We start from the raw sequence: 12641 nt of genomic DNA, 5'->3' as shown, positions 1-12641 counted from the left end.
CTCTGTTGCGTGAGCAAAACTCATGTGACCACTTGACGTGATGTTATCGTTCTGGCTGATTTTTCAAAATAGAAGCCTGAAACTATGTCTGAAGACTGTTGACACCTAGAGGAAGCGATGGGGAAAGGAATCTGGTTGATATCCCTTTAAATGGAGCAATGGGAGGCAATGGAACATGGAGTTTTCAAAATAGAAGCCACTTCCTGGTTTGATTTTTCACAAGGTTTCGCCTCCAATAAGAGTTCTTTTATACTCACAGACAATATCTTTACAGTTTCGGAAACTTTAGAGTGTTTTCTATCCCAATCTGTCAATTATATGCATATTCTATCATCTGGTCCTGAGAAATAGGCCGTTTACTTTGGGAACATTTTTCCAAACATAAAAATAGTGCCCCCTCGCTTCAAGAGGTTAATCATGAAACACGCCCTTCTTCCCGAAGAGATATTTATTTCGGGCTGTGCGATGAACTGAGAATCCAGCTGGCTTGACCGATTCGGACAGTATATCCCGAGAGAGCCATGTTTCCGTGAAGCAGTATGTTACAATCCCTGATGTCTCTCTGGAAAGAAACCCTTGCCCTGAGCTCGTCAACTTTATTATCCAGAGACTGAACATTAGCGAGTGATATCCTCGGAAGAAGTGGGTGGTGTGCGCGGCTCCTAAATCGGACTAGAAGATCACTCCGAGTACCTCTCCATTGCCGTTGTTGTTTTGGGTCTGTCACGGATCCTTCCGGTACTGCTGCTCATTCCGTTAACCAGCTCCGGAGGTCTACGTCACCGGCCCTCTAGGTGTCACTGAGCTGGATTCATTACCAACAACCCCGGACTGTCTTGTCTCATTACGCACACCTGATTCCCATTCACCCTGATTAGTATGTGTATATATATTTGCCCTCTGTTCCCCATTGTCCTTGTCGGTTATTGTTACCATGTCCGTTGGTCTTGTGAGGACCTGTGCTGTTGTATCGGCTTCCATGCTACGTGTTATTGTGCACTTGTTTTACGGGTCTCGTCCCGTGTATTATTTAGAGGTTTACACCTCGCATCTTGTTTGGGTAGAGAAAATAAAACCCTCATTACGTATTCCTGCACTTGTCTACTATCATTATACAACTTGACAGGGTCGGCTTCTGGAATCAGTTCAGTTGACCTGGTGGGTGCGAACAAAGAATCTGCTTCAGGAAAGTCGTATTCCTGGTCGTGATGCTGGTAGTGCTGGTGAGTTACCACCGCTCTGATATCCAATTGTTCTTTCCGGCTGTATGTAATAACACAAAAACAATTCTGGGCTAACATTGTAAGAAATAATACATTTAAAAAAATACTGCCAAGTTTCCTAAGAGGAAGAAGCGAGGCCTCTGTCGGCGCCAATTTCACTTATGGGTATGCTTGTCATCGTTAAGGGCTGGGGAGTTTTCAGGATAAATCAGTTACAGAATGAAGCTAAGCACAGGCAGAATCCTAGAGGAAAAACAGGTTCAGTCTGCATTCCACCAGACAATGGGAATTCACCTTTCAGCAAAACAATCATCTAAAACATAAGGCCAAATCTACACTGGAATTGCTTACCAAGATGACAGTCAATTTACAGTTTTGACTTAAATCTACGGAAAGTCTTGAAAATGGTTGTTTATCAATGATGAATAACCAATTTGACAGAGCTGGAAGAATTTTGAAAATAATCATAGGCAAATGTTACGCAATTCAGGTGTGACTGGACTGACTCACATCGCTACCAGAGATGATTCTAACATGTATTGACTCAGGAGGTTGAATACTTGTCTAATCAAGATAGTGTTTAATGTTTCATGAATGTTTTACAAATGTAAGATTTTTTTTCCACTTTGACATTAAAGAGTATTTTGTATAAATCTTTGACAAAAAAATGTAATCCATTTTAATCCCACTTTGTAACACAACAAAATGTGGAAAAAGTAAAGGGTTGTGAATACTTTCTGAAGGCACTGTATTTTCTCTCCCTTACACCCTCATCGCTCTCTCATTCTCTTGTCCCTATTTGACCTTAATCTTCCCTTAGGACTTATAAATGGCATAGCCCCATTCTCCACCAGACCTCCCAGACTATCACCTTCGGTGGTGCTATGCCTACAGATTCCCTCTCCATAGAGTAAGAGTGAGTGAGAGGAATATCGAGTGGCGCCATCCAATTCTGTGTTCCATTTGGAGACCAGGCTCTGAGGAGGTTGCTGCAGAATGCCAAATGAAGTGTGTGTCTCTGTCTGTGACAGTGACAAACTGCCCTCAGCCCCTTGAGTGGCTTTGCCCTCTCTCTGTGTCCCCTGTCCTGTCCCCTCCACAGCAGGCAAGGGTGCCAGTGTGCCCACCTGTGCCAGCCCTGCCAGCTGATAAATCGGGCATCTTGCATAAATAACAGCCCCTGGATAAGTTTGAGTATGAGCAGTCAATCAAGTTGCCAGTGAATCTAGCATCATCTGCTTCAGCCTACTGCATGTTAAATAACATTATTTGAATATTTGAAATATTAATGCTAATGTGTCTGGAAGCCAGAGAGACCTGGTGCACCTCTTCATTCTGTCCCTGCCTTGTATCTATATGCAGAAGCAGTAGTATGGTGCCTCTGGTGCAAGAGAGAGGTGCATTCTGGGATGGCTTAAAAAGGGGCTATGGAGTGAGTCAGACATCAAGGAAACTGGCCATTGAAATAGTGCACAGTAGTGAGACGAGAGTTCGCTACCCATCTAATGAATAATGAATGTGTGCTGTACCGATGAGGCAAACAGTCACACAGGATGTGGAACACTAGGTTACTTGACACTTTCAACATTACAATAGTTTCTGCTAATGTCACCAGCCACTGTGTAGACCCTTTGGAACAATTTAAGAACACTTCCACAGCAAATAATCACCCATCAATGTGAAACCTGACTGATTTATATAGAATTTGTACTCTGCAGAATCTATACTTTATAGTGCCCCTGTGGCGCACAGTATCTACTGTCATTGAACAAAGGAACTGAATATAAGTCACCGCATTTATATTCTGAGTCTATGGCCTCTCTCATGATCTCTCCTGTGTAATATATTCAGTCAGACCAACCATAGCGGACGGCCTTGACCACTCTTCTTTACTGTTTTTTTCTCCTTCTCTGCTCTCATTCTCTCTCCAATCGTGTGCATTGAATAGATATGAGGTGAATTTAAGCCTGTAGCGAAGTGATCTGGGTTGAACCTACTTGGCCAATTAACATGTAATAAGAACACTTAATATCATTCAAAGACATATACACATGTGCACCCCCCACCACCTCCATCCCCCTCGCTCCAGCTGCATAGATAAAGGGAGGTGGGAGATGTAAAAGGGTGTGAGAACAAAATGGATTAAAGACTCGATCGAAAGAAATGATTGGATACCGCGAGAAGATGGAGCAAAAGGGCCTTTTAGGAAAAGGATAAAATAAGAAAAAAATATGGGAAAGAACGTAGGAGGACAAGAAAAAATAGATTCTAATATGATGTGGCGAGGCAGAGGGCACTAGCCTTTTTAATCTGACAAGCAGAGCCAATTTCCATGATTAATTATGCTGCTGAGCGCTGAGCTGATCTATGAAATTCTTATTAAATACCTGACAGTTGCAAGCTTGGTGGAGGCCACGTGTCAGCACAGGGCCAACACACGTATTTACTGTAGCATTCACCATTAGCTTTCTCTCTGTGTGTCTTTCCCTGTCTTGTTCTCCTTCTTTCTCCGTGCTCCGCCCCTACTTCTCTCTCTCCCTCTATCTCTGTCCCTCTTCTCCTCCCTCTCTTTCTATACTATTCTCCCCCTTCATCATCTCATTCCTCATACAAGTTTTTATTCACACAAAGATTTTTCTCAAGAGTGCCACTATGGTCCAATGATTGGCAGGTGTGGATACTGGTGGCAGGTGGCAGCTTCTTTTTGCACTATGATGTGGGGGTTTCAACAGTAAGCCGGCAGTTATCACTACACCATCAGGAAGCCCCGAGGTTGGGCTGGGTTGGATCTTGTATGGTGAGCAACTGGAGACCTAGACGGTCAGCCGGACTTCAACTCACGACATCTCTCTAGCAAGCAGTAGCTCTCCTATCCTATTCTCTGGCAAGCCACAAGGTGTTGATGAGCTGGCATCACATCTTATTAACACTTCTGGGTCTGGATTCACAAGGCTTTTTGTAATTATTATTATTATATCCCCAGCAGTAGGCAGTGACAAAAATCTAAAATGTCTCAACTTTCTGACAAATAATTTAACATCAGAGAGATATTTCATGTAGGTAATGCTAACATACTGATGCATGATTGAGCATATGAGCAGATGGACTGAAAAAAGTATCCTCAGAACCAATCCCAGACATAAAGGGATCAGGCTGCTAATAAAACACTGCAGAGCAGGGCCAAGTCTTGCTTTTAGAGCAGCACCATGTCACAGTAACCCAAATAAACACCTTTAGAATCTGTCACTTAGAAATGTTCTGACAAGCTTGTGAAAAAACATTCCAGTGGCTACACTCCTTTTTTCAATTATGAATCTGATCCTTTATTGTCACATACATCCACTCTCATAGACATAGTGACACTTTCATAAACATGTCTTCACTATTAGATGACACATACCTTACCGTCAGTACAGTAATCAGCTCTTGCTGTACCACTCTTTGACTGATCTAAATGCTCACCTCAGAGGCAGAACGAAGTCAAGGACTTCCCAGTCAAGGACTCCACTAGGTCATCTGTGAAACAGGCTCGACTCCATATTAGGAGGAAAGGTTTAATATCTATATTATTGATCAGCGCATATGGCTGCCGATCAATCTTATCTGATCTCTATACAGGCAGACTGTGAGAGAATATACAGTAGGAGTCAAAAAGAGTGTGTGTGTGTCCTGAATGAGGTCACTACTGTAAGTAACATCAGAATGGAACACATCAGATGTCCTTCTTCTATGAGACAAAGATCAAATCTGAACATAGTGCCATGCAGGTAGCTCACTGTAGATACTGCAGTGGAAAATCCAAAGAGCTAAACCTATCAGAAAAAGTTTATGGAAAACCTAACTTAATAACTTTGTTGGCATGATAATCAAATTAATCTATAGAATAACCAACAAGCTATCTCAGCATGAGAAATCCCTATAGTTGTTGGTTAGTTGCCCCCCCCCCCGTGCTTCTGACTGGTGCTAGACAAAACGTTCCCCTTTCGGTTCCTTGATGTGAAATAATTATTAAAATGATGAACTTTTCAAATGATATGCCTGCTGCTGGTCAAATCAGTCTTCCCTCAGTACAGTCTTTGATTGTCTGGCCGCCCACATAGCTATCCCCTGACAGCAGTGATTGCCAGACAAAACAAAATATTTTCTGCTCCTTACTTTGTCTATCATCACCACGGTTTCCACAGTGAGACACAATGCCTTCAAATTTCCAATAGGACAGTAAGACACAGTAACACAAAGCGTGATAGGGGATATTATGAGTGAGGAGAACTGATCTCACCTCTACAGACATTGCCGTTATCCGGCTCAAAGCCAGCCTTGCAGGTGCAGCTCCCGATGGGAACCATCCACTCCCCATCTCCATTGCAGTACAGCTTGATGGGCACGTCCACCTCCTCTGAGTTAGCGATGCATGTGCCTCTGGCGATGACCAGTGAGGTGCTCTCGGCGCCCGTCATCGTCTCTGGGAAGATGGCGAAATTCTGCACAACGCTGGGGCATTTCTTATGGAAGACACGTACTGACAGGAGGGACATGCAGGCCCCGTAGTCCTGGAAGGCCAAGTAGAACCCATTACGGGAGAGAGGGCCAAAGCTCCGCACCTCCGTGTTGACCTTCATCAATCGTCCACCAAAGTCCACTTGGGAGAAACTCTCGTCGGCCGCGATGGTGTCCACCTTCAGGTAGGGAGCTTCCATCCAGAAGGAGGTTCCCTTGGTGGTGGCGATGACCGAGTCTGTCTCGTAGTAGTAGAGGTTGAAAGTCTCCTTACAGGAGCCGGGGACACTAGGGATGGAGCTGCAGTCACGTACGGTGAAACGCATCTCCACATAAACACGCTGAGCCCCTCGTCTGTCGATGAAGGTTGTGAGGAGCCAGTTGTTCTGGCTGGGCTCGAACACGTTACACACCTGGTAGGTCCTGATGGTGTTGAGGTTCTCATCGTAGCCACTCACCTCCTCCCACTGTGGAGAACAGACAGACAACAAGTTAGAGCAAGGCTTCAATCAATCAGCAAGTCCGTCCAAGTCATGGAGAGAGAGATTAGTGATAGTGAGAGAGACCGAGAGTATGGCCCTGCATATGTTTTCCCTCCATTTCCCAGTGTATTAATATACCTCTCTGAACGCTGGTATTGGCTGTTAGCGGCCCACAATCCACTCAGACACAGCCAGTCTACCACAGATAAGTGGCCCAACTGAAATCAATCTTGCGCAGGCATGACTGAGCAAGGCCTCGCCACATTAGGACATTTGGTGCATTACAGACTCAGGATTATACAAGGTATTGAATTAAAGCCTTAGAGAAACGATGGCCCATCGCATCAGAACGAGCTGCCTAGCTAATGGAGTCAGCATTTAAAGCAGTACACACACGTTAGGGGGCTGTGAGCCAGCCATAAAGCACTGATAGGCCTTAAACACAGTCAATGCTTTCCCTACACCATTAATTCACACATTACCATTTATGGGACGGACCAGGATCACTGCTACTGTGCATTAATACCACTGGTCAATTCTTTATAATCATAACAGAAATGTTTGTGTGTTTTGTGTGTGTGTGTGTGTGTGTGTGTGTATGTGTACCTGTTTGATGTATATGTGCAATATTATGATGTACTGTTGGTACATGGTATGACGTTGAAAGGCCACTTCTCCACAGGAGAATTACCATGGACCACTGGATGTGGATTGGCCATAGCAGCCCACAGTCTGGCAGATGATGGAATGCATGAATACAGAAACACTAGTGGAGAGTACCCGACACACCATCATCCCTGAGAGCTATTGTTTTATCCAACTATCCAGGCCTTCTTTAGGGAGGTGAGATAGATACACTGTCGCGTGTGTGTGTGTGTGTGTGTGTGTGTGTGTGTGTGTGTGTGTGTGTGTGTGTGTGTGTGTGTGTGTGTGTGTGTGTGTGTGTGTGTGTGTGTGTGTGTGTGTGTGTGTGTGTGTGTGTGTGTGTGTGTGTGTGTGTGTGTGTGTGTGTGTGTGAGCAATAGACGAGGGTTGTGTGAAACAGGAGGTAACGTGGTGAGTTGTGGCTACTGGGGAGCACTGAAGCGGTGCATTGTGGGAGATCCTGTTGAAACAGCGGCCAGGAAGAGGACTAGATCACAGAGAGCTGAGATGATTAATGAGTTTACGGAGAGCCCTGACACAAATTAAACCGTATCTTTTTTCTCAGTGTCTCTCCTTCGCTCTGCCCCTCTTCCCTGGGATGACCATTCATCAGAATTAGAGCGACCTGTCCCTTTCAACACCAAGCAGACATTAATACAGCCAGATTCCAGCCATGGAGAGCGAACGAGGGGTAGGGGTGCTCAGCACAGCTAGAGCCAAGCTAAGGGGACCCTCCATGTCTCTACCATCCACAGATGACCTATTTTCACAGCATTCCAGACTAATGTCTGACTATGTGTCTGACAGCAACATTAATTTCAAGTGCTGTGCCACAACAACTGTGCCAAGCATCCACTGTCCTGACAATGTTCCACACACAGGTGTTCGGAGATGCTAGATAGCTAATTAGAACAGGTGTTTGCATCTCTTCCTTAAGCTGTATCATTGAAATATAGCCATGTGGGAATCGTGTTACAAAGGTGTGTAACAATGAGACTGTTTTGATTGTGATGTTTTTTTGTTTCTTAATGCGTCTTCATGGGTCATACCCTGTGTGGAGATACTGATGGTTTGTCGGGACGGATGGTTTGTTACGTAACAGGTTAGGAGAACTAACGTACCAGATTAGGAGAATTAAAGTAGCAGGTTAGAAGAACTAACATAGCAGGTTAGGAGAATGAACGTAGTAGGAATGGAGAATTAACGTAGCAGGATAAGATAATTAAAGTAGCAGGTTAGGAGAACTAACATAGCAGGTTAGGAGAATGAACGTAGTAGGATAGGAGAATTAACGTACCAGATTAGGAGAATTAAAGTAGCAGGTTAGAAGAACTAACATAGCAGGTTAGGAGAACTAACATAGCAGGTTAGGAGAACTAACATAGCAGGTTAGGAGAATGAACGTAGTAGGATAGGAGAATTAACGTAGCAGGATAGGAGAACTAACATAGCAGGATAGGAGAATTAACATAGCAGGATAGGAGAACTAACATAGCAGGATAGGAGAATTAACATAGCAGGATAGGAGAATTAACATAGCAGGATAGGAGAATTAACGTAGCAGGATAGGAGAATTAACGTAGCAGGATAGGAGAATTAACGTAGCAGGATAGGAGAATTAACGTAGCAGGATAGGAGAACTAACATAGCAGGATAGGAGAACTAACATAGCAGGATAGGAGAACTAACATAGCAGGATAGGAGAATTAACATAGCAGGATAGGAGAATTAACGTAGCAGGATAGGAGAATTAACATAGCAGGATAGGAGAATTAACATAGCAGGATAGGAGAATTAACGTAGCAGGATAGGAGAATTAACATAGCAGGATAGGAGAACTAACATAGCAGGATAGGAGAATTAACGTAGCAGGATAGGAGAATTAACATAGCAGGATAGGAGAATTAACGTAGCAGGATAGGAGAATTAACGTAGCAGGATAGGAGAATTAACATAGCAGGATAGGAGAACTAACATAGCAGGATAGGAGAAATAACATAGCAGGATAGGAGAATTAACATAGCAGGATAGGAGAAATAACATAGCAGGATAGGAGAATTAACATAGCAGGATAGGAGAATTAACGTAGCAGGATAGGAGAATGAACGTAGCAGGATAGGAGAATTAACATAGCAGGATAGGAGAAATAACATAGCAGGATAGGAGAATTAACATAGCAGGATAGGAGAACTAACATAGCAGGATAGGAGAATTAACATAGCAGGATAGGAGAATTAACATAGCAGGATAGGAGAATTAACATAGCAGGATAGGAGAATTAACATAGCAGGATAGGAGAATTAACGTAGCAGGATAGGAGAATTAACATAGCAGGATAGGAGAACTAACATAGCAGGATAGGAGAATTAACATAGCAGGATAGGAGAATTAACATAGCAGGATAGGAGAATTAACGTAGCAGGATAGGAGAATTAACGTAGCAGGATAGGAGAAATAACATAGCAGGATAGGAGAACTAACATAGCAGGATAGGAGAATTAACGTAGCAGGATAGGAGAATGAACGTAGCAGGATAGGAGAACTAACATAGCAGGATAAGAGAATTAACGTAGCAGGATAGGAGAATTAACATAGCAGGATAGGAGAATTAACATAGCAGGATAGGAGAATTAACGTAGCAGGATAGGAGAATTAACGTAGCAGGATAGGAGAATTAACGTAGCAGGATAGGAGAATTAACGTAGCAGGATAGGAGAATTAACGTAGCAGGTTAGGATAATTAACGTAGCAGGATAGGATAATTAACATAGCAGGATAGGAGAATTAACATAGCAGGATAGGAGAATTAACGTAGCAGGATAGGAGAATTAACATAGCAGGATAGGAGAAATAACATAGCAGGATAGGAGAACTAACATAGCAGGATAGGAGAATTAACGTAGCAGGATAGGAGAATGAACGTAGCAGGATAGGAGAACTAACATAGCAGGATAAGATAATTAACGTAGCAGGATAGGAGAATTAACGTAGCAGGATAGGAGAATTAACATAGCAGGATAGGAGAATTAACGTAGCAGGATAGGAGAATTAACGTAGCAGGATAGGAGAATTAACGTAGCAGGATAGGAGAATTAACGTAGCAGGATAGGAGAATTAACGTAGCAGGATAGGAGAACTAACGTAGCAGGATAGGAGAATTAACATAGCAGGTTAGGATAATTAACGTAGCAGGATAGGAGAATTAACATAGCAGGATAGGAGAACTAACATAGCAGGATAGGAGAATTAACGTAGCAGGTTAGGATAATTAACGTTGCAGGATAGGAGAATTAACGTAGCAGGATAGGAGAACTAACATAGCAGGTTAGGATAATTAACGTAGCAGGATAGGAGAATTAACATAGCAGGTTAGGATAATTAACGTAGCAGGATAGGAGAATTAACATAGCAGGTTAGGATAATTAACGTTGCAGGATAGGAGAATTAACGTAGCAGGATAGGAGAACTAACATAGCAGGTTAGGATAATTAACGTAGCAGGATAGGAGAACTAACATAGCAGGATAGGAGAACTAACATAGCAGGATAGGAGAATTAACGTAGCAGGATAGGAGAATTAACAGGGATTTAACATAGCAGGTTAGGATAATTAACGTTGCAGGATAGGAGAATTAACGTAGCAGGATAGGAGAATTAACGTAGCAGGATAGGAGAATTAACATAGCAGGATAGGAGAATTAACATAGCAGGATAGGAGAATTAACGTAGCAGGATAGGAGAACTAACATAGCAGGATAGGAGAATTAACGTAGCAGGTTAGGATAATTAACGTTGCAGGATAGGAGAATTAACGTAGCAGGATAGGAGAATTAACATAGCAGGATAGGAGAACTAACATAGCAGGATAGGAGAATTAACATAGCAGGATAGGAGAATTAACATAGCAGGATAGGAGAATTAACGTAGCAGGATAGGAGAATTAACGTAGCAGGATAGGAGAATTAACGTAGCAGGATAGGAGAATTAACGTAGCAGGTTAGGATAATTAACGTAGCAGGATAGGAGAATTAACGTAGCAGGTTAGGATAATTAACTCCAACTCTCCCCGGGACCGTATAAAAGAAATAACCGTTGGTACCAAACGCCAATCAAACAGCTTGAGCCGAAACTATCTCAGGGAATCCTACTGTCCTGGAATTCACCATAGTCTCAGGCTCATAACCCCTATCGCTATTCAAATCAACAACAATGTCCCTTATGAAAAAAGATTGCAGTCAGAGTGCGGTATAACTGTGGTATACTGCAGTATACTGTAACTGCAGTTAGAGTGCAATATAATTGCAGTTATAGTGCAGTATTACTGCATTTCAACTACAGTACACTGCAGTTATTCTGAAAATACTGCATCCAAAATACCAGTCGACAGCAATTACTGCACTTTTACTGTAGTTTCAAAACGGCAATATTTTTTAGGATATAGATTTAAAAAATGACACGCCAGGACAGAGGATTTTTTCACGCTGCATGCTTCAGCACTCTGTAGTCCCGTTCTGTGAGCTTGTGTGGCCTACTACTTCACGACTGAGCCATTGTTGCTCCTAGACATTTCCACTTCACAATTACAGCACTTACAGTTGACCGGGGTAACTGTAGCAGGACAGAAATTTGACAAACTGACTTGTTGGAAAGGTGGTATCCTACTGTATGCCTGTGCCACATGGAAAGTCAGTGAGCTCTTCAGTAAGGCCATTCTACTATTGAGATTGCCTATTGAGATTGTCTATTGAGATTGCATGGCTGTGTGCTCGATATTATACATCTGTCAGCAACGGGTGTGGCTGAACTAGCTGAATCCACAAATTTTAAGGGGTGTCCACATATTTCTGTATATATAGTGTGTCTACCTCCACCACTCCAGTATCCCTGTCATTTTACCCCTATACATATATACCCCCATCACTCCATTATCCCTGTCACCTTACCCCTATACATATCTACCCCCATCAGTCCAGTATCCCTGTCACCTTACCCCTATACATATCTACCTCCATCACTCCAGTATCCCAGTCACTTTACCCCTATACATATCTACCTCCATCACTCCAGTATCCCTGCACATTGTAAACATGATATTGGAACTGACCCTGTATATAGTATGCTTACTTACTTCCTGTGTTCTTCATATTTCTTCTTATTTCCCGTGTTTTTTTCCAGTATTACATTGTTATTAATTATTGCATTTTGGGGATTTGAGTTAGCAAGAAAGGCATTTCACAGTACTTGTGCATGTGACATTAAAACTTGAAACAACGTAAAATGGTTTATGCCAGGTTAGGGCAGGTCCTTTAAGAATGCCATTCTCCTCATTCATAAAGAGCTACTTGTGCAGGTATATAGCTCTGCCACTTAGAGGTGTGAGTTTATGGGCGATTTGCCCTATTTTTGAGGTGCTTTTGACTTTGTCCTCTGTAATATTTAGAGCTCAGCGATTAACCGAAATATCAGTTATTTTTCATATTTTAAATAACACTTTTAAATGATGTCAGTTCAATTATTTGAATTCCATTTTTTTTTTCTTCTCCTGTGTGCTCGATGCTCAGTTTCTGTAGAGATAAATCAAATAAAGCCCAACAGTATGATGTATTAGGGACTTGTGGTTTCCAACAGGCCAATATTCTACATAGTTTAGCGCAGAAAATGTGGTAATTTACTACAATTACCATAACCCATTGCGCACCCGCTTACCTGTCTGGTCTGTGTGGAGGAGACATTGAGACTTCATCGACAGAGACAAAAGAGAACGCGCGAGAGGGATAGAAAGCAGATGCTTTGCG

The 12641-nt window shown here is 42.7% G+C and overlaps 1 protein-coding gene across 1 annotated transcript in view; it reads right to left on the bottom strand.

Moving 5' to 3' along the window:
* Positions 1–12641, bottom strand: part of LOC118390771 (ephrin type-B receptor 1-like) — a 210446-nt gene that overhangs the window by 129410 nt on the left and 68395 nt on the right. The window contains exon 3 of the mRNA XM_035781482.1: positions 5503–6187. Within this exon, the coding sequence (XP_035637375.1) occupies positions 5503–6187 (685 nt within the window). The remainder of the gene's footprint in view (positions 1–5502; positions 6188–12641) is intronic.

This window comes from Oncorhynchus keta, chromosome 1 (genome assembly GCF_023373465.1).
Source record: "Oncorhynchus keta strain PuntledgeMale-10-30-2019 chromosome 1, Oket_V2, whole genome shotgun sequence".
In the NCBI taxonomy this organism is placed as follows: Eukaryota; Metazoa; Chordata; class Actinopteri; order Salmoniformes; family Salmonidae; genus Oncorhynchus; species Oncorhynchus keta.
This window is presented reverse-complemented; position numbering and strand designations above follow the sequence as displayed.